The 23,524-nt window shown below is 36.0% G+C and overlaps 1 protein-coding gene across 5 annotated transcripts in view; it reads right to left on the reverse strand.

Moving 5' to 3' along the window:
• Nucleotides 1-877: 877 nt before the first annotated feature.
• The window catches only part of Frmd3 (FERM domain containing 3), a 200,270-nt gene continuing 177,623 nt past the window's right edge, over nt 878-23,524 (reverse strand). For 4 of the 5 annotated variants that reach the window (XM_087904922.1, XM_087904923.1, XM_087904924.1 and 1 more), the window contains one exon: nt 12,424-15,932. In XM_087904922.1, coding sequence (XP_087761048.1) covers nt 15,343-15,932 — 590 coding nt within the window. In that variant the 3' untranslated portion in view covers nt 12,424-15,342. Of the gene's footprint in view, nt 1,098-12,423; nt 15,933-23,524 lie in introns of those variants that run through there. The other variant, XM_048452970.3, reaches the window with a different exon arrangement.

Raw genomic sequence — 23,524 nt, forward strand, 5'->3', positions numbered from 1 at the left:
GTTTGTTATACATACAAAGTAACAACCTAAACGAAGTTGAATGAGAGTATCTAGGGAATACAGAGTGCCTAGAAAGGTATTAGATGATTTCTGTTACTTTGCATGCTCTTTCAAAATATTCTGTTTAATTGTGTATTTTTAAAAATATGGATGAAACATATGGTAATCACTTAACCAAGGAGAACTGTGAGTACATGACCACCACTGTAAGCCACAACCTGAATTTCTGCCTGCAGAACTGTAAACTCAAACCAAATTATCAAATTTAGGTTAACTGAACAGATTGAGTTTATTCACACTGACACAATTACAGTAGACCAAAACAAGAATACTGAATTTTTAACTACTTCTGAACAATGCAACTGTCACACTACATGCAAACTAAAATTACTCTCTTAACATATTCTCCATCTCGAAGAGTATTCTCAGAAATTCAATTATCAGAATAATAGTTCTGTGATTTAGTATAATCAAGGTGATGGACACTAGCTGGAATTTGTAAGATGTGTTTCAATATATAGTACCCATAGAAAATAGCTCTAAAAAATAGCTCTTTATTCTATTAAGAGTATTCTTTTGTAACCAGGAAAATGACTCTAGTGCCCTTTCTAAAGAGATATGTGCAGTAACTAAGGGTGTAGAGGAGGAAAATATGGTTCTAACCAACTCTCTATGAGTTATTAACTGATTTCTAGTTCCTTCTATAATTAGTGAAGGCTGTGAGGACTCATATTGGTGACAAATAACCTCTGAGGCTTCGTGAAGGGAAACGTTCTGATAACTTTCTTGTGTTTTTGTGGCATTGGAAGTTAAAAGTCCTAAGCACTACCTACTACCATGGTATTATTCCAGTAAATAAAAGACACAAAGGCCAAGAGATGATTCAAATCAGTTTTACTAATGGATGGATCAATGCAGCTGCAGTCTGAGGCTAAGTGGTGTTTCTTTCTTCCTCTCTGAAGTGATGACCGCTGAGCCCTTTTGGCTGGCTCACAAATTTATCCACCCAGTCAGAAATAGAAGTTGGAATGCGGAGAACTGATATTGGATGGGTCCACCATGTGCAGGTCCTGCTGAGTCTGTTTATGGCATAGAGACTGGAAGTCCAAAAGCAGGTCCAAGACAGACAGGAAAAGAGAGAGAAGTAGGAGGATAAGTAAGCACATTAACTTCCTCAAATAGAGAACGTCAGCCCAAAGATGCTCAAGTCCCATCAACCACACCATTACTGAAGTCATCCCATAGGTAAAAGCATCTCACTAGTACTTTCTCTTTAGGGACTACTGTGAGAGAGTCTTCCTCTATTTGACCTTGCTGAACATATAGGGTGAAATGAAAAGTAAATGTGACCTTTGATAAGAAACTCAATGTACTACACAGTATGCTATATTCTTGGAGTCCTTCTTCTTAATAGACACTTATTTAACCTGCCTCCAAGAAAAGATACCCCATCCACACAATTTCCCCACATATACTCCTATGTTTGAAACTCTAGACAGAGCATACACATTTTATTACAAATGTCCCACTTTTGTAGATTTCTTAGGGTTTATTCAAGGTTGAGAGTTGATTATCAAAAACTATTTCTTTTTCATTTTGGCACAGAAGAAGAATATTTCCCTGCCCTCATGAGGCCACTAAATAATGCTCAAGGTAATTTAAAGAAAGAAAGGGCATGCATTGTTTCTAAACACTGGGATAGGTGTGAATCTCTCAATGTCAGTGGGTGTCAATACCTTCACCAACACTGAAAAGAGCACCCATACGAACGGTCAGAATCAGTACTGTAAGTTCCTAAGACATGCAGACATTCAGCATTAAGCTCTGAGTTCTTTTCTGTCCTAAACTTTGGACTCTGTTCTAATTATAGCTGAGTAAGAAAACTCAGCATATTCAGGAAACAACCACAATTAAGGTGTTGGTGCTGCCTCACATATACAGAATTACTTTTTCAGCTGTGTGAAGAGTGGTGTTGAACTCCTGACAAAATTCATCTGAAGATTTGTTTTGGCGATAAAGTACACACTAGAGAGGCAGCAGAAGTACAATAATAAGATAGAGGAGTTCCATTGGCAAGCATAACAGAGTTAAACAAGTCTGATGCAACTTCTCTGGAACAGGAACTCCCTTTTCTAGACTGTGGTGAAAGTTCCTAACTTCTAGCACTTTGAAAACATCTTTTCTCTTTTTCCTACTTATTTTCTACGTCTCTGTTTTTTTATTTTTAATACAATATATGTTGATCATATTCTTTCTCTTCTTCCAACCTCTCCCAAATCTTCCTTATCTCTCTACCCACCAACTATGTTCATGCATTCGTTCATTCTCTCTCTCTCTCTCTCTCTCTCTCTCTCTCTCTCTCTCTCTCTCTCTCTCTCACACACACACACACACACACACACACACACACACACACAAAACACAATACACACACATATAAAATAAAAATCAAGGTCACAATAAGCAAGTAAACAAGACAAAGAAAAACCAAAACCAACCAACCAACCAAAAATCCAAAAAACAAAAAACATAAGTCTACTTTGTGCTTTGTGTTGATCAACTACTCCTCCTGGGCATGTGGCCTTTCTTGCAGTATGGTTCATTTATCTAGTGACACTCCACTGTGGAAAACTGATTCCCTTTCCCAGCAAGTATCAGTTGCAAATAGCTTCTGGTTAGGGGTGGAAACTTTGTGTCCACTTCTTAGTGCTAAGATTTTGTTTGGTTTGAATCTGTGCAGGTCTTGCGCATGACTGGAGGTCTCTGTGAGTTTAAGTGTGTATTGATCCTGTTATGTTTTGAACATGCTATTTTCTTGGAGTCACATACCTTACAGTCTAAGCACCCACTCCTCTGTATATATCCTTGAGCCATGAGGGGAGGGCCTTAATAATGACATCCTATTTAACTAAGTCTATGCTCTAATTACTCTTTGCACATTGTTCAGTTGTGGGTATCTGTGTAGGACAGATTTTAATTGGTCTTAATAATAGAAACTTGGAGTCAGCTATCAGGGGATGAAAGCTGAAGGACCAGAGAAGCAGAGTGGCCAGACACTAGAGTTCTTACCTCGACCAATGCTCATACCAAAGGGGCAACCTTGTCCACAAACTGCCTCCTCAGACTGGGTCCTCAGACTGACTGTGTCCTCAGACTGACGGTCTCAAACTGCTGCCTCAAACTGACTGCTTCTGACAGCTGCCTCAGACTTTGCTGAGCTCCTGTCTCCCCCTGCCCAGTCATATCTCTCTTGTCTCCACTTCCCTAGTCCTGGGATTAAAGGCATGTGATGCCAAGTGCTAGGATCTCCTTTGCGTGAGCTGTTTCTCTGTTAGACTGTATTAATTTTGTGCAGCCATGGTGGCCTTAAACTAACAAAGATCCATCATCCACTGTTTTCTGAGTCCAGGGATTAAAGGTATGTGTCACCACTGCCTGGCCTCCAGTAGTTTTGCTCTGCACTTTGATCTTCAGGCAAGCTTTATTTATTAAAACACAGACAAAATATCACTACATTTCCCCTTTTATATCTAAAATAAAAAAGAAAGCTATAACTAATACAAGAAAAACAATATACAATAACTATAGACTATATATACAGGCAACAAGTATATCAACAATGTCTAGTCTGTGTGCATTTGACAAATTCAGAGAAAATACCCCATTAACTATTCTTTCTTGGTAAGTCCAAAGTCCTGTACCTCATTTACTTTCTATCACAATTTGTCTACCACCCAAGACTATCTTTTCATGTCTCTCAACCTTATACATCTTACGCCTCTTTAATGAGTTTATTTTCTGAGTCTGCTAAATAAGGAAAACTATAACTATCTAGTCTCCAACTCCCTTGGAGACCCAAGAGAAAAATAATATTAACTGAGTAAGCAGGGGCTGTGAGCAAACGACTTCCACAAAATGCGAGAAAGGACAGAGACAGCTGGCTGAGTGCCTGGATAGTCATCCAAGGTTCCTCTGCAATGCTGATACATCCGTCTTCAGGCTAGAGGTCTAGAATATTCAACAGACTTGTCTGTGAAGCAAGATTTTTGAAGGACTGCCATGCCTTGTCTTGACAAGTTTGGAAGTCGCTCTCTTGGGTCCTGCTTCTCCCATTAGGAAATCACACTGTCAGTAGTCAAGAAAGGGATATTTTATTGCCCAGTGGCCTACTTTTGCCACAAAGAAAGTAAATTCCATGTCAAATTTCTTCAATACCCATCATATTCTCTGAAGTAAATTGGTGCTACCAAGGAACACATCTCATTAGCTCTGTGCTCTCTTCTGGCAAGCTTTATTTGTTAAAACACAAATAAAATATCACTACATCTCTGAGCTAATTACTATGTATTACAAGAAGAAACATCTCTGATGAAGACTGATCAATGTACTGACCTAAGGGTATATTACTATTCTATTAGAAGTCATTTTATTGTTAAGTTTCTTTAGCAGAATACTAGTAGTAGGTTTTCTCTTAGGGCCCATGTCCTATTTAATTTCAGGATGCTGGCCACTATCAGTGTCAAGTATGGGTTCCATTTCCTGGAGTGGGCTTTAAACTAAATAAGAAAGTGGATGGTTTCTCCCATAGCATTTTTGCCACTATCCCACCATTATACTTTGCAGGAAGACCACTGGTATAGGTTATGGGTTTGTAGCTGAGCAATATTGATGGTTAACTTTCTCTTCTAGTTGTTCACAGAGTATCTTCTTGCACTATGAATGCTAGTCAGTAAGGGTAAAGCTTCTAGCTGGATGACAGCTCAATTTCTTCATGTTCAATGACATAAGTATGTGGTTGTGGAAGGTAATAACTAGCTTCGGCAATACCTTGTGATGTTTCGTGAGGGTGTCTCAGGGATCCTGTTGTCCAATGACTCTAAAAGATATAACCACTTCCCAACACTTGGGATTTCACTTTCTTGCATAATATGTTTAGTTAGGGGTATATTCTCCCTTATTGTATGGTGATCCAATTTAAATTCATTCCATGTATTTATTTTTTTAAGGAGGCTTCTACAGTGTAGGTTTTTATATGGCTGTTCAAAAGGTCTGTTTAGTATTAGTTATTCCCCTTTTCCATATTCTCTCCTTTATCCTGACATCCCATTCTTCTTCCCATTTAGTCTTTGTTTTCTAGTTTCTCCTTTGTCTCTTTATAACACTATATTCTATTTTCCTTTCCTTGGGAGATCTTCTCCCCAGCTGGTCTCTAACTAGTTCCCTAACCTCTGTGGTTATTTGGATTTAACACAAATATCTAAAGATTGAAAGCCAAAAGAGAGTGAAGCTTAAAAAAAAGAATATATGCAGCATATGTCATTTTGGGTTACCACATGGATGATATTTTCTATCTTCATTTATTTACATAAAAATTTAATAATCTCTTTTTGTTTACAGCTGAAAATATTATGTTGTTTTATATTACTATGCTTTCATTATCCATTCATTAGTTGACGGATATAGAGGTTGTCTCTATTTTCTGGCTATTATGAATAGAACAGTAATAAATTTGAATAAGTAAGTGTCTCTGAAGTATGAGGTAACATCCCTTGGGTATATGCTCAAGAGTGGTAAAGCTGGATCTTGTGGTAGATCAAATTTTATCTTTTCTGAAGAACTTTCATACTGATGTTCATAGTAACTGTACAAGTTTCAACTCCTACCAGAAATGAATGTGTTCCCTTTCCCCACGCTCTTGTCAGCACATGCTGTCAGCAGTTTATTGATGTGGTCCATTCTGACTGGGGTATGAAGAAACCTCAAAGTAATTAATTTGTATTTTTCTGCTCGCTAAGAATGTTGAATATTTATTTAAGTGCTTCTCAGCTATTTGTCTTTCATCTTTTGAGAACTTTCTGCTTAATTTTATAGCTCATTTTTAATTAGAATATTTCTCTTCCTTCCTTCTTTCTTTTCTTCCTTCTTTCCTTTCTTTCTAGGATGGGGTTTCTCTGTGTAGCCCTGGCTGTCCTGGAACTCACTGTGTAGGCCAAGCAGGCCTCAAACTCGTAGAGATCCACTTGCCTCTGTCTCCTGAGTATTGAGGTTATAGGCATGTGCCACCATTGCCTGACTATGGTTATTTTCTTAATGTCCATTTTTTTAAATATTATAGTAATTAATCTTCTATCAGATGCATAATTGGTAAACATTTTTCAACATTTAGTATATGCTGGCATTTTGCACACTCAATGGTATCCTTTGCTGCGCAGAAGGTTTTTTTTTTTTGTTACTGTCACTGTTGATTTAGCTTCATGTGGTCCCATTTATTAGTTGTTGGTCTGAGTTCCTATGTTATCATTGTTCTGCTTAGAAAGTTCTTTCTTGTGCCAGTGAGTTCAATCCTGTTTCTTACTTTATCTTCTATCAGATTCAGGGAATCTGGTCTTTTATGTAGGTATTTTATCCACCAGGAGATGAGTTTTGTGTAAGCAGATAGACATGAATCTATTTTAATTCTTCTACATGCAGCCATCCACGTTGATCAGCATCATGTGTTGAAGATGCTCTCTTTTTTCCAGTGTATATTTTTGATTCCTTGTCAAAAATCAGTTGTCCATTATGTATGTAATTATGTTTCTGTGTTTGATTTGATTCCATTGCTTATTGTGTCTGTTTGCATGCTGATACTCTGTAATACAATTTAAAATCTGTGATGGTAATAGCTCTTGGAGTTCTTTTATTTTTCTGGATTTTTTTTTAGCTATCCTGAGCTTTCTTTCTTTTTTGGGGGGGGCTTCAATATGAAGTTGAAGACTGATTTTTTATTTTCTGTGCAAAATTTTGTTGGTTGTTTTATTCTTTTATTTTTAGAATCTGTTTCCCTGATGTGTTTCTCAGTAAGTCAGTTATTTGTATATAGAAACTCTACTGATATATGTGTTAATTTTATATCTCACCACCTTTCTGAAAGTGTTGATCAGCTATAGGGATTTTCTGGTGAAATCTTTAGTGTATGTATATGTGTGTACGCATACATATACATGTGTATACCATATATTCAGCAAAAAGTGTACTTGGACACCTTCCCTTCCTATTTGTATGGCCTTGATTTCCTTCAGTTGTTTTAGTGCTCTTGATAAGACTTCATGTACTAGATTTAATAGGTATGGAGACAGTGGACTTGTCTTCTTTATGATTTAGTGGAAATGCTTTGAATTTCTCTCTGTGTAAGATGATATTGGCTGGAAAATTGCTGTAAATTACCTCTACTATGCAGTTTATGTCCCCTGTATGCCTCCCAAGACTTCTATCATGAAGGGATTTTGGATTGTGTCAAAGGGTTTATTTTGCATCTAGAGAAATTGCTATGTGCTTTTTTGTCTTTCAGTCTGTTTAAATGATGGATTACACATTTATTGATTTACATATGTTGATTTACATTCATGAATCTCTGAATGAATCCAACTTGATTATGGTTGCATAATCTTTTTTATGTTTTCTATAATTTAGTTTGCAAGTATTTTCTAGGTCATTTTTGCATCTATGTTGCATTGGTTTGAATAAAAATGTTCCCCATAGACTCAAATATTTGAATGATTTATCCCTAATTGATGGAACTATTTTGGGAAATTTCTTGTTCTATTGTTGTAAAGAGATACGATAATCATGGAACTCTTATAAACAATAGCATTTAGTTGGGAGCTTGCTTATAGTTTCAGAGGTTTGTCCATTATCATCATTGTGGGGAGCATGATCGCATGTAGGCAGACATGGCACTGGAGAAGTAGTTGAGAGTTCTACATTCTGACCTTTAGGCACAGAGAGAGAAGAGAGAGAGAGAGAGAACAAGAACTGAGCCTAGCATGAGTTATGGAAACATCAAAGTCCACTCCTAATGACACACTTCTAACAAGGTCACACCTTCTAGTCCTTTTAATCTTTTCAAAGAGTTGCACCCCCTTATGACTAAACATTCAAATATATGAGACATTTTTATTCAAAATATCATAGGAAATCTTTTAAGATTTAGCTTTGTTTGAGGAGGTGTGTCATTGGGGTTGACCTTTGAGGTTTCAAATATTAGTGCCAGGTCCAGTTTCTCTCTGTCTCTGTCTCTGTCTCTGTCTCTCTCTCTCTGTGTGTGTGTGTGTATGTCTATATGTTCCAACTCATAGATAAAACATAAGCTCTCATCTACTGCTCTAATACCATGCCTTCCTGTCTACTGAAATACTCCCCACCATGATAATGGTCAAGAACTCACCCTTTGAAATAGTTATCAAGCCACCAATTAAATGCCTTCTTTTATGGGTTGTCTTGGTCATAGTGTCTCTTCATAGCAATCGAAAAGTAATTAAGACATACATTCATAAAAATATTATTCTGTAATTTTCATTTTCTGTTGGAACTTTGGATTTTAAGTATCAGAGATTAGAATGGCTCCATAAAAAGAACTAGGAAGTATTCATTCAGTTCTTATTTTGTGGAATTATTTGAAAACCACTGCCATTAGGTCTTTGAATGTCTAGTATAGATTCTATACTGACTGCATCCAGTCTTGAGCTTTTCTAGTTGGAAGATTTTTAATTATCACTTCTATTTTCCTAGGGGATTCCTGTTTATTTAAATCACTCATTTCACCTTGATCTAACTTTTGTAGGTCAAATATTTATCACAAAATTTAAAATGTCATTGACTTTTTGAATTTCACTGTTATATGTGGCAATGTCTCACTTTTCACCTCTAATTTTATTAATTTGGATCTTTTCCCTCCATCTTTTGATAGATTGGATGAAGGGTTTAATCTTGTTGATTTCTTTTTTTTCAATGAAGCACCTCTTTGTTTCATTTTTTTGTGTGTTGTTTTCGCTTGCTTATTTGTTTCTTTTTTCATTGGTCTCAGCCTTGATTTGATTATTTCTTCCCATCTACTCTTTTTGGGTTTTATTTCTTTTTGTTATTATAGAGCTTTTAGGTATGTGTTTTCATTACTAATATGAAATCTATCTATTATTATACTTAGGCACATAGTGCTAAGAGCTTGTCTCTTAAAATTGTCTTCTTTGTGTCCCATATGTTTGGATTAATATGGTTTCATTTCCACTTAATTCCATAACATTTTTGATTTTCTTTTAGGTTTCTGTTTAGACATATTTTTCATTCAGTAGTGAGTTGTTTACTTGTTATAAGTTTGTATACTTTCTACTTTTTTGTTGTTTTTGATAGCTAGCATTTATCCATTGTATCAGATAGGATACAGGGTGTTATTTCAATTTTCTCATATTTGTTTAAATTTGATTTGTATCTTGATATATGCTCAATTTTGGAGAAAGTTGTATGAGCTTCTGAGAAGCACGTATTTTCTTTAGATTTTGAGTGGAATATTCTATAGATGTATGCTACACCCATTTGCTTTATAATGTTACTTAACTCTTATATTTCTCTATTTATTTATTTTTTTATGGACAAACAGTTGGTCACAGTGAGGCATTGAGGTCACCCACTATCACTGTGTGAGAATTAATATGTGATTTTTTTTATCTGCAGTAGTGCTTCTTTATAAAAATAGGTGCCTTTGTGTTTGATACAGAAATGTTTAGAATTGTAATATCCTCTTGGTGAATTTTTTCCTTATATTTAGTAACCTTTCCTATCTCTTTTTTTAAATGAAAAAATATGCTCATGTTTATTTTGTATTCCAAACACCCCCATCTCTAACATTTGCACAAATACCACAGAAATAATATTAATGTCCAACAATTTTAAGACTAGCTTAAAAGTATGATGGTTGGTCCATCTATGATTTCTCAGGCTTATTTCCACAGCATGGGAGGCCCATCTGCTTCCTTTGGTTTCAAGGGAAGAAACACCACAGAACAGGTCTCCTAATATTGTCCTGTGTACAACCTGCAGCTGATCCTTGCTTCAGGGGTGGAGAGATGGACTAGGTTACTGAGGATATCTGGCTGTCCGGGAACCAGGGACTGGGAGGTTGGCTGCTCCCATCCTGGCCCAGGCTCTTGTTTTACTTCTTTTTTTTGGGGGGGGGGTAGAATTTATATTTTCTTTTTTCCCCTATCTATTTTGATTAGTTATAGTTTAAAGTCTATTTTTTCAGATATTCCAAAAGCTTTACCTGCTTGTTTCCTAGTTCCATGTGCTTGGAATATCCTTTTTCCATCCTTTATACCTAAGGTGATATTTGTCCTTGATGGTGAGGTGTGTTTCTTGCATGCAATAGAAAGATGGATACTGTCATCAAATCCACATCTTAATTTGTATCTTTTAATTGGGTACTTGAGACCATTCATACTCAGAGTTATTAATGAACAATTTTTATTAATTCATATTATTTTTTTGTTATGGTATGGACTTTGCCCCTCTTTTTTAATGTTCTGGGATTATTTATTACTTGTGCCATCTTGAATGCAGTCAGCTTTAAGACTGAAGTTTTTCGTTTTTCCTTCTTTAGAGCTGCGTCGGTAGACTGCTTAAATATGCTTTCACCAGGGAATGCTTTTCTTTGTCAGTTCTATTTTATAGTGTTTCTGGGGTTAGTAGCCTAGACTGTGATCTGCTGTTTCTAGGAGTGTGCATAACATACATGTTGCCCTTCTGATGTACAGGGTATCCACTAAAAAAAAAAAAAATCAGGACTGAGAAGTCATTGACAATGGCACTGGGTCTTGTTTCGTCTGCATGTACTGGCTTTTTGGGATCCTAGTCTGTTTGGATGCTCACCTTCCTAGACTTGGAGGGAGGAGGGAGGAACTTGAACTTCCCACAGAGCAGGAAACCCTGACTGCTCTTAGGACTGGAGAGGGAGTGGGGGGAATGGGAGGGTATGGGAAGGAGGGGAGGATGTGAAAATTTTTATAAATAAATAAATAAATAAGTAAATAAAAAAATCAGATGTTATTCTAATGACTCTTCCTTTATATGTTACAAGGTATTTTCCTCTTGTAACACCCATTGATCTATACATTTAGTGTTTTGAATAAAATGTATGGTAGGGAATTTACTTTCTATTTTTATCTATTAGGTGTTGCTTATGCTTCTTATACTTTTCATAATGTCATAGATTTTCTGGATGTTTTATACTTGGATTTTTAAAAGAGTTAAAATTTTCACCAGGTGGTGGTGATGTGCAACTTTAATCCCAGTACTCAGGAGGCAGAGGCATTCTTATCTCTGTGAGTTTGAAGCCTTTTGGTCTACAGAGAGAGTTGTAGGACACCCAGATCTACACAGAAAAATCCTGTCTAGAAAAAAACAAACGAAAATATCAACATTTTCTTTGACTGAACTGTTCATTTCTTCTACCCTTTTTTCAATTCTTAAAATGTTCTCTTTCCAGTTCTTTACTCTGTTGGTTAGGATTACCCCCTTGAGTTTTTTCTCCAGCTTTATTTCAGTTTGTGTTTTCGTCAGTGATTTTTTTTCTTTCTATTCCCATTTCTGGAATAGTTTTAATTTTTTATTCAGCTATTTGTGTTCCATGGTCTTCATTAAAGAGGACATAAAGAAGACTTATGTAAAATTGCTATTTTGAAGTCTCTGTCTTGTATTTCAGTTAAATTTCTTTCTCCAGGAGATATTACAAATAAGGTTTCTGGCTTCTGGGGGATGCATATTGTCTTGATTGTTCATATTTTTGTTTTTTTCTTGGATTCAGACATCTGGAGTTATTACATTTGAAGTGATTTTGGTGTCTTGTTTTTGTTGTGTGGCTGTTCTTTTCTTTGTTTGCTGTTGCCCGATCTATATCCTAGCACATTGTGGTGGTCCTTGATTCCTACCCTAGTGTGGTGGTTGTGGGGTTCTTGTTAGAGAGTCATTCTGAGTTTCCATGGGGAGTTCACAAAGGAATTAGTTGATTTGGAAGCCATGGCTGAAGAGTGCAGGAGAAAGAACTAAGGCTAATTTGGACCTGGGTTTGCACCAAGTCCCAAAGGGACCGAAGTAGACTGGGAGGAGGGGCTGAGGTAGGTAGGAAGTGGCAAACTTAAAAGTACAGAGAGATCTGAATGGAGGACAGAAAAGAAAAAAGTAGTAGGAAGGAGAAAAAGTGTGGTCTTTAATCTTTTTGAGATTAATGCTTTTTCAGACATCTATGGTGGTTCTGTGTCTCTGGTATAAACAAATTCTGTGTGTCAGCAGGCAGTCACAAAGGAACGAAGATGGGTTAGAAGGAATGGCTGAAAAGGGCAGAAGAAAAGACTTAAGTGGGCCCTGGATCATGGTTCTGCACAAAACGACAGTCCCAAGCATATATCTCTATTTAATATCATTAATTTGACCAATTGTTTCTTTTAAACTGGAGCGCATTTTTTTTGTGCTTCTTTTTCTAAGTGCTTATTTTTTCTTATTTTGGGCCTTAGTAACTTCAGTAGAATATTAGAAGATTTCCCTTATCACCTAGCACAATCCTGCTATAGTTTCTACCCATTACTTTACATAAAATAAAACTGATTGAAAAAATATTTTACCCCAGAGTATTTTATTTGAGATTCCTGCCACCATATTAACAGACAAACAATCTGGATGTTGACATAGAAATGCTAATTCCAGTATACAAAGATACAGTTAATATGGCCTCCATATCTTTTGTTACTTCAATGAAATTAACTCATGGTAAATTCTTCTCAGAATTATGTTCATAAATATTAGACAAACTACAAAATATACTGTAAATACATAACACACATTATGCTTCAAGCTCAGAAATATATGATCCTTTACTTACATCATTCTCATTATAGAGCTCATATTAGCACTAAAAACAACTATGTGTATATTTACTTGTTCTCTTTCTCTCTCTCTCTCGCTTTCTGTGTATGTACACAAACCCACAAATGTACACAAAGTACTTTCATGAAATAATCAAGTACTTAAGACTCTAAATATCTTGATATCACAGTATCTGAGAAAGAAAGGAACAAAAGTATTACACAAATTTCTCACCTGGGACAAAATTAGCACAAGTAAGTATGTATGAAAGGCATGTGGGTTATATCTATACAAACACATAAATACATATCTTTTATAAATATGCATATAACAATGATACAGAATATTCAAATTCTCATGTACTTGCTTTGAACTCTCAATCTCATTATTCTACATACTATATTTTGAAGAATGTCTTCTTCATTTATCTAAACAACTGATTAAATCTTTCTACAATAAATGGATATTTCGTAAAGGCTTTAATTCTGTACCAAATAAATGGCATTATAGGAGTCCAGTGTTAGGCTTTGTTATTATTGTTTTAATTTAGAAATTCCTACTCTGTCTTTCATTGAAAGTATTTCTACTCCACAATGAACTGTTCCTCAAGAGAAGGGTGATGCAAACTGTAAATGCTAAAACTGTCTGCACCTTGCTCCTTATTAATCTGCATGCATATATTGTATTTTATATCTGCCTTGTTTTCTTTTTACATTTTATAATATAAACATGCTATCTCCATAATTTAAAAATATTATTTAACTTACACATTATTTTTAAAAGAGGAAGGCCAGATGAATTATCTTGGCCAGCACTTCAAAGACAAAATGAAGCACAATTAAACAGGTGAGTAATTTTTTTATCAACTGCACTTGAGTTTTCCCATTCTAGAGAGCATGATTTCAAAGTCATATAAAAGAAAAGGAGAAAAATTAAAAATTCAATCAAAATGCTGATCAGTAGCAAACTTTCAAAAATGTCTTAATGTCCAAGTCATAGAAAATATATTTCTATATCTGTATAAATCATGGATGCAATAGCAAGTATATATTATAATGCATTCAACTCAAAGACCCAAGGCTGACTTTCAAAGTTTACTTTCAAAATAATCATCTAACAAAACACTCAGAGCTGCACTAAGTAAGCATGACTGTAGTGTAGTATGTAGAGATTGTGTATCCAATCCCTTTATAACCAAAGCAATGTGATATTTTCAACATAGGTAAATATGTTGTAATCTCTATACTTCTTTGATTCTTACTCCTTATACAGTGTTGGTAAGTGACCAGCAATGGAAAGCACCAGATGTTTTCTATCTTGGGTCAACTGATATGAAGGAATTTACCATTTCTTTTGTATGCTATTCTCTTCCATTGTCTACTTTATCCAAACAGAATTGGTGTATCATCTGATGGTTCACATCATTGTTTCAATGGAAGCCACAATTACAAGAGTTTAGAACTTAAAGAAATCCATAAAGGAAATCTCTCTCTCTCTCTCTTCCTCTCTCTCTCTCTCTCTCTTGTGCACGCGCGCGAGCGTACACACACACACACACACACACACACACACACACACACACACACACATTGAAATTTCAACCAGAGAATCACAATGAAAGCATGAGGGATCCCAAAAATTCACCTTAAAATTTCTCCACTTTTATTAACTAAACACGATTTTATGAACCCAGAAAGTGAGTACGCAGCTCTTTACATTAAGTTCCATATATCACCATCACTTCTATAAAAGAAACCCTAAGCCTATCACCTCTGGCCTAGCCGTCTCACCAGAACTCTTCTTTGCTACTTTCTATTTGCCAGACTCATGCCTGCTTTCACATAGATTAGTAAACAATAAACAATTGACTAGTGGATCTTTTACAATTTTACTACTGCAAGTAGCATCAATTTCTTTAAAAAAAAAAAAACACTCTGCTTTCCCAGCTCAAATATATGAGCAAAATGCAAATGAAATTATAAGATTATTTTGTCCAAAACTTTGAAAACTGAACCCCACAATGTCAACTCAGTGTTCTCTTTGCTTACATCTTTCAGTTCAATCATCTTTTTTTGAGTACTTACTATAGTTTTTTACTATCTTTTTACAAAGTCATATGCAGATAATAAATTATGGGATTAGTTAGCCAAAAAATATCTTTAAAAAAATCAGGTGCCAAAACACTAAAAAATTCCATGTGTATTAGTTTTACAATATGTATACTTAAATAACTCCAGAAAGCTTTTTTTTTTTGCTAAAAATTTACCAAAATAGTTAGAACACATAAAAATATTTTTTTAAAAAAACTGAAAAAACCCCAGCATCAACTTATTTGTATAGGCATCAGTAAGAGGACATTATTTTCACCAAAGGTTATATTAAAAAGATTGTATTTTTACTAAAATTCTGATTCTGAACACTATAGCTCACAATAAAGAGCTAACTAACTCCAATGTACTATGTATTATGGTATGATAAGGAGATTTTTTTTTTTTGGTTACTTCAAGGCTGCCTTTCTGAAGGATAATTAAACGAGTTATATTTGATTTAAATTTACTTAAGTTTAATTTCAAGGTTTGAGCACTTAGTTAAGAGAAAAAGCTAACCAAAACCTACTGAAAATGATATCACTACTATTAAAGATAGCCCTTAGTCTCATCAGACATGAACCTATGAACAACCGAGCATACAGAGGAAGATGTTGACTCTTTCAGCCACCCAATCTTTCAGGGGACAGTAATATTCATAGTGAAACTGCTCAAACTCTGGTGTCTGACGGATTTCGCATAAGAAGGAGAGATCAATACCTGACTCCAAAAGGAGGAGGAGCAGGGGAAATACAAACAGCAGCAGTCCCAGGCCCACCACAAGGAGCCTGGAGAAACTCTTGACCAAGGGGTTGACCCAGATATGGCCGGTCAGGATGGAATAGCTCCACGACAAAGCTTGACGAGCTTCCTTCAGCTCCTCCTCTTCAGCCATCAAAAAGGCATTTTCATCTGCTTCCAGTTCCTCAAACGAATCTGTGTCTTCTCTTTCTAACTCAAGCCTAGATGGACAGTCAAAGAGCATGTTGATTTCATCATCATCCACTGGGGTAGGGAGCAGGCTGGCACTGGGATTGTACGCTAGTTCAGAGATGGTCAAGGGGTCTTCCACTTTATCTTCCTCTTCACTCAGAGGATCTGCACTCCGAGCTCCCTTCACTGGTGAGCTGACAGTCAGTGGCTCAGAAACATCTGCTTTTGGCAATGGGGCACCTAGTAAAAAACATTATTTTATAAAGTTTAAATTTCAGATTTGCTAGGTTATAAAAATCTGTAGGTAGAAACATGGAGAGTTCAAGGAATATGTTAGACTACTCAGTGGCATATTAGTATTTGACAAAATCACATTAGTAAATTCTCAGCTCAACATGATAACCTAAAATAAACAATACTAATCAATATTTTGAAGTACATAAAACAGTTAAGTATAATATGTGGTCTGAAAACCTTAAACTAGAGTCAAGTCTTTAAGAAAAATAGAAAATAATGTAGGAGTACGTGAAAATTACAAATGATGTCTTCCAGAGTTTGATACTATAATATAATAGAGTATTATATGAATTTACTTTACGGGGATAATTGAGGGATTATTTTGAAGCATTGATTTCTATTCTTTATTCCAAGCACACTTTTGGTATTTCTATTGTTATTATTATATGAGGTGAATATGTAATTCACAAGTCCAAAATAAGAAAAGCCCTGATATCCAGAAAATTTAAAGCAAATCAAAGTTAAAGGTTTTAGTTCATTTTTACAGATTTCAGACATTGAGATTAGCAACACTCACGCATTAAAGTGTTCTCAAATTTCCCAAAATCAGAAGGAAAAAAACCTGTGAAATCTGATTTATTTTAGGGCCTTAAACATTTGGTGTATATAATCATCAGTCTGTAATTGCAGTCATGTGGTATCTACAAACTTACACTTTCTTGTTTATTCTGAAGAACTACTTTCTACATTGTTTTTTTTTAGTTAAAATAATAAATACACAGAGCAAAGAAATAATATTGAAAGCTTCAAGATAAGGTTGTTGTATATAAGGAGAGGCCCTTCAGAATACCTGTATGTTCGCAATAGAAAGTAACATCCAGAAGGTTGTGGAGAACTCTCTGTATTTAGCTATTTCATGGGCATATTTGTGGGTGGGACTGTCTTAATTAAGTTAACTTATCTTACTAGCCCACTGTGGGTGGTACCATTCCCCAGGCAAGGGATCTTGGGCTGTATGAGTGAACAGACATGAAGTTGAGCAAAAGTAAGCAAGTTGGGGGTATGTATACATTTCATTTTCTTCTCTTGACTGTTGATATAATCTAAATTTCTGGTTCAGGCTTCTGACACTGTGACTTCCCCACAATGATAGACTATAACCTGAAACTGTAAGATGAGATAAACCCTGTCTCCCCTAAATTTTCCTTTTCAGGATGATGTATCATAACAGAAATGACAAATTTCTGTATTTTTCTGTAGACAAATTTCTGTATTTTTCTGTAGAAAAATCTACAGACGAGAAAAATTTTAATCGGTTAACAAATATGCCTAAGATTTATGTGTCTTTCACCTATATTTTATTTTGTTGGCGTATTTCTTATTTATTTATTTATTTATTTTGGTTTTTCGAGACAGGGTTTCTCTGTAACTTTGGAGCCTGTCCTGGAAGTAGCTTTTGTTTACCAGGCTGGTCTCAAACTCACAGAGATCTGCCTGCCTCTACCTCCTGAGTGCTGGGATTAAAAGCATGTGCCACCACCGCCCAGCTGGTATATTTTTAAAATACTGATTGCAGAAGAAAAATTTTCCCTCACAACATGGATGCATGAATTTTTCTACTTTGTCTGCTAAATTACTGACAAATGATAATTTTGTAATTAAAATATTATTTTTTCTTTGCTGATGACACAAGAAATTGCATTCAAAACCACCATTTGAAATTCTGCATTGTTACACTTCATTACAAGAATAAAAATGGTCAGTATTTCAAGAAAAAAATGCAGCAAATCCTATTTATGGATATGGTATGCCTTAATCCTGAAATCGCAGGTTTTCTTTTTGGCTTTTATTTAAGAAAGAAACTTGTCACTGTTTTGGCTTTTTCATTATAAAGTTATCTAGCCAATTTCTATGTCTTGTTCTCATACATGCCAGAAGGGAGGTCTGCTTTCTCATTATCTCTCATCACCTCAGTGGGTGTCTGTGCCAGTAAAGTCTGTGAAGATGTGAACAAAACAGGTGCCTGGACATCTGATGGGCAGGCCAGCTGATCTAATTCAGTCACCTTTCTCTGTGCCTTCATGTAGCACAGCCTGGTGAGGATAATATATGGTACCACGTTTCTGGGAATTCACGCCACTCCTGCTATACAGGCACACTGCCTGTTTTCTCTTAAGCTCTATGTATAATTAACTTCTTTAGAAACTTAGTCCCCCACTGGTCTGTTAATTTCATTTTGTGTAAATTTATAAGTCAAGTATCTAGAGACACGGGCCTGAGATGGCTTTGGTAGTCACTGATTTTCTGGGACCCAACTCTTCCCTTCCTTAAGCTACAGACAACCAGAAGTTAAAAAGCCGCAGGTACTCTCAAGGACACCCAATTTTCCCCACATCATTGATGTGTTAGGCCAGGAACTTCGGTTTCTGTATTCAGAGGGTGAGTGCAGAAGTCAATGCCCTATGTGCTCTCTGCTTTAAGTTCCCCATTACCCCAGACACACATGCATGCACATACAGACACTTTCCTACCTCCCAACTCATTTTCACACTTACATACACTTCTGTTTCTCTTTACATTTTCCTTTATTTAAGCCTCATTCTTCTTTTTCCCTTTCCATCTTTTATGAGTCTAGGAATGAACACCCTTCCTGCACCACTAACACTGGGTTTGTTCCTAAAAAGAGAAGCATCAACAAACAGATGGCTGGACAGTGTGACTCCGTGGCAACCCAGCATTGCATCTGGGGCCATTGCATATATCCACCTGGGGCCAAACAATCAATTGATGTGTGTTGGACAACCCACCCCCAGAAATGGGAAGGAGGCTGCTGAAGCTGTATTGAAACTACCTTACTATTTTGGACAGCTGCAATGCACTAGGTGCTAGGCTGGCACTCTGGTTCCGCAGGGTCCTAGTGTCTGCTCTGTGTTGAACATCTGCAGGCTGGTTTTATTATTTGAAGGGGACACTGTTATTTCCACTCTCAGAATTGCTCCACAGTTTTGTTCATTTTTATTTTGCGACAAGGTGCTCTCTTTCCTCTTTGCTTTTGTTTTCACTTTCCAGTGACTGTGACGTGGACAGGGTCAGGGAAAAGAGCTTCTGGATACCATCTCTTTCTGAGTTCATCCAGACATTTTTTCCCCCTATGTTCTGTAGTTTCTAGATTATGGGCACTTAAATTCAAGTTACCTGTGGTAAACTAAAGTGTGTCTTTTAAATTAAGGGACTTTCCTTAAGTGAGAAATTCATTCCTAGCACTATAATGTTTGCCTCTTACCTAGCCTGGGGAAAATAAGATGAACTAGCTGATTAAAATATTGGAAACAAAGAGGTCCAGAGGAAATGTCTAAAGAGAATATCAAAGGTGCAACAGAAAAGATTCCCCACACCTTATATAATCATTAGAGATTGGCTTCTTTCCTAGCCATTCAATGGTTACTTAGAACATTTAATTTATGGTGGTTCCAGTATGAGAGTCAGTTAGAGTAATGGTGATGAGACTGGTTAGATGTGGTTGCGTCTGATGCACCACTTTTTCTCACAATGGTACTTGAAAGGAGAGGTCTTATCAGTGACAGCAGCTGGTGTGCTGGGCCTCTCCTCATGCTTGCTTAAGAGGCAAGGAGAGAAGAATAATGGAAACTCGCCAGATGATGCTCCATAAAGAAGGCAGCAAGAGAGATACGAACTGCGTCCAATATATCTTCTCTTGTTTTACAGATAGGGAGCTGTTTATCTTTAACAAAGATTGCTGCAGACTGAATCCTTATGTACTGGCAGCTCTTCAATTCATATATCTTACAAAAAATGCCTGCTATTGTTTTGTACTTGAGCTTGGCTTGGATATAAATCAGATAATAGAGAAAAACGGCCTTCAGATGGGAGTACTACTTTTAATATAATTTTATAATTATATATGTTTTGCAAGGCAAAAAAGTAAATGGTTTGAGGTTCTTTATTTATTCTTTGCTCAACTCAAACATACACCTGGAGTCATATGCGGACCCAGCACTTCAGTGTGTCCTCATACCAGGGGATTTCCAAGCTGTTAATGGCCTCTTATAGGTTCAGTCACTCTTATGACAAGTTCATTTCCCTCTTTACCTTCATCCACATAAACCAGTGTTTCTTAATCTTCCTAGTTTCTTATGCTGTGCTGACTCCCAACCATAAAATTATTTTGTTGTTCCTTCATAACTGTAAATTTGCTACTATTATGAATGGTATCTGATATTCAGGATATCTGATATGTGACCCCCACAGCAGTTGTGTCCCACAGGTTGAGAACTGCTGCAATAAATCCTTATTGGCTGTGAGTTGACAATACTCCATGGTACCCTTCTATGCTCTGCTTTTTTTGATCCAATTTAAGAATCTATAATAAATAAAACTTCATTATGAATTCATCCTCTCAATGTCCCTCATTTTCAATGCATGACTTTGGTGACCAATGATTTTCCAGGACCCTAGCCCTCCTAGCTTTCTTGAGGCTAGTCACCTTCTATCTCTCTAAAGTATACTCCACTTTTTCTCTACCATCTTTTTCCCACTTCCCCATCTTCTTCACATGCTTTCTTAGGTATACAAGACTCCCTTCCCTTTCTATGCCACCCAAAAATCATACAGTCTGACTACAAGCCCATACTATGTACTATTCATCAACCACAGGGCAAATAACAGTTCCCCTTTGAGATTCATTATGAGGAACACACATTTGCTTAGACTATCCTATAAGAACTTTAACCTGCTCAAAATCTTCTTGAGCCAAAGTCTTAATTTTTTTTAACTCTGACATCACTTAAAAGTGGTTGAGTGTTGCTCATATATTACTTTATTTTATGACTATAAAAATTAATATTGGAAAAGTGATGTTTATCTACGGCACTAAGCATTTTGGCGAGGAACCAAGATAAACAGTGCTTTTGTCCCAAATAGAACCAGAGCAACAATTTGAATCTCCATTGTATTTCCAATAAAAAATACTGTACTTCATAAAATGAGCTAAATTTGGAACATCAGTCAATGACAGGACTGAGGCATGTTCTTGTCACCACAGAAATATTTACATGGAAGAACATTGCACTTCACAATGAGCTGTGCTGAATATTAGTTAATACAGAATGTACAGAATGCAGTGTTAGATTCTTGTTATGCTAATATAATATATGGAAAATAAAATTCCCATGAACTTTGTTGGAAGTAAAACATTTACCCTTCCTTACATACAATATAAGAAATAACATAAAGAGTCAGTGGTTTGTTTGTAGTGGTGTAAACTTCTGGCTATCACATAAGTGGTCAGTGAATACTAGAATTCCAAAGACAAGAAAGGCTCCAAGGAATAGCATACAAAGGGAATAAAAAACAATCTTTAAAGATACTATACAATTTTGCCTGCAGATCTTGCTTAGACCTTTATTGTGTCCACTGAGCGGCTCTAGGCATCTCTTTCCTGGAGGAGTTGCCAAACCAAACAGAAGTAATTCTTTCTAGTAATCAGTTGGTATAAGAATGGGCTTTGGAGTTTTGCTTAGTTCATCCAATGCTACATTTATAAGTAAAAGCAGAAGTTTTTCAGCAGTCCTACAGTTCAGCAGCAGCAGGCTGTTACTGGCTTAAATGGGAAAGTTGATGATGAACAAAGAATTAATTAGCAATGCTACAATGATGCTTTTATGAATTATTTCTAATTTAGGATAGTAAACCATCTTCTGCATTACGCTAAATATGTTTCTTATTCATTTTTTGAAATATGTTCCAATTTATGGTGATTAATCAAAGTCTATTTGTGATGATCAGAACTACATTAATGCTCACAGGGAAGGAAGCTAATAGCACTGATTACATTCAGGAAGTTCACCATTAGGAAGATGATGTTTTTGCACTTTTTTATTTTTTCTATATTATGTTTTATAAGACAATGTATTTTTATATGAGATTGTAAAATAACAAGCATAAAACCCTGTGGCAGGAAGGAATATAATTAAAATTGGTGTTGATGGGTCCACCATTCCTAGATGAAGAGTAATTATAAGGAGGAAGAAAGTGGCTCTACAGTATTCATAAGAAGTTCCTACTAATTTCATGAACCATAGAATAAATTTGAAGCTGAGCAGTGTTGGTACATTCCTTTAATCCCAGGACTCAGGAGGTAGAGACAGGTGGATATCTGTGAGTTTGAGGTCAGCCTGGTCTATAGATTTAGTTCCAGTACAACCAAGGCTATATAAAGAAGCCCTGTCTTAAAATACCAAACCAAACCAAGAAAAAATTTAGTCTAATGCTTTGGTACTAACTAATATATTTCAACATACTTAGAAATGCGAAAGAACTGACTTACCACATAGGAACAGAAGTGTAGGGAAAAAGACCCTGAATATATACAAGTGATAGAGGTAAAAGTGTTTGAATCATGGCCATGAAACCTCAGAAATGGAAGTAGAAGGAGTATGTTCACAATAGACAGCCTAAGACAATGAACGGACAATGAGAAGAACCTATTAGGCTAGCAGAACACTATTTTATCAGAGACTTCACCAGCAGTAATGTTGCATAAGAAAATATCAAGTCTCATATAAGGTCAAAAGTATTGAATAATCCTTTCTTTTAGGTGTATGAGAGGCTTCTATTACCATTCCCAAATCATATATAGATTAAAATATTTTTTTTTCATGTTCACCACTCTGTTAACAAAACTGAAAATAGTTTAATAGCCTCTATGTGTACGCTGGAGATAATGCCCTGGCCTTAAAGGACTTATGTTTATGATTCTTCTCTTTCAAGTTCTTTAAAAAAGTTATTTATTTTTCTTTCATACAATACATACAGACTGTTCTTTCCCCTCGCTACACTTTTCCCAATCTCCCTTGACCTTCCTTCTCCTCCAGATCCACTCCTCTTGTAATCTCCGTCCCCCCTCCTCCCCAGAAAATGACAATTGCATTCTGAGTTGTGTTTTTGAGTGAAACAGTGCCTTTCTGGAAATGCAAAAAAATAGATAGAAATACTCTGTCTCTCTCTAATACACACACACACACACACACACACACACACACACACACACACACACACCTTTTCCATTTTGGAGTATGATGTGGGATTCCCCTTTGTATGCTATAAATACTATTAGTGAATAAAGAAACTGCCTTGGCCTGTTGATAGGGTAGAGTACAGCTAGGCAGGGAAAACTAAACTGAATGCTGGGAGAAAAAACGTGCAGTCAGTTTGAAGCCATCTAACCCCCACAGGAGAAAGATGCTGGAACATTACCCAGTAAGCCACAGCCTTGTGGCGATACACAGATTGATGGAGATGGGTTAAATTAAGATATGAGTTAGACAAAAATATGCTTAAGCTATTGTCCAAAGAGTATTGCAAATAATGTTGTTTCTGTGTGATTACTTCAGGGCTGAGCAGCTGGGAACAAACAAGTAGCCTCATCTAACAGGGGTATCTATATCTTAAGCCAAAATTATTACTGCCAAAAGAAATAAATTTTTTCTACTAAGAAAAAATAAAACATTAACTTTTTCTAAGGAATTAGAGTGCCATGTTTTTACTGTTGTTAAAATGTTAAGATTAGCGAAGAA

The sequence above is a fragment of the Myodes glareolus genome, chromosome 3, assembly GCF_982192425.1.
Source record: "Myodes glareolus chromosome 3, mMyoGla1.1, whole genome shotgun sequence".
Taxonomy (NCBI): domain Eukaryota; kingdom Metazoa; phylum Chordata; class Mammalia; order Rodentia; family Cricetidae; genus Myodes; species Myodes glareolus.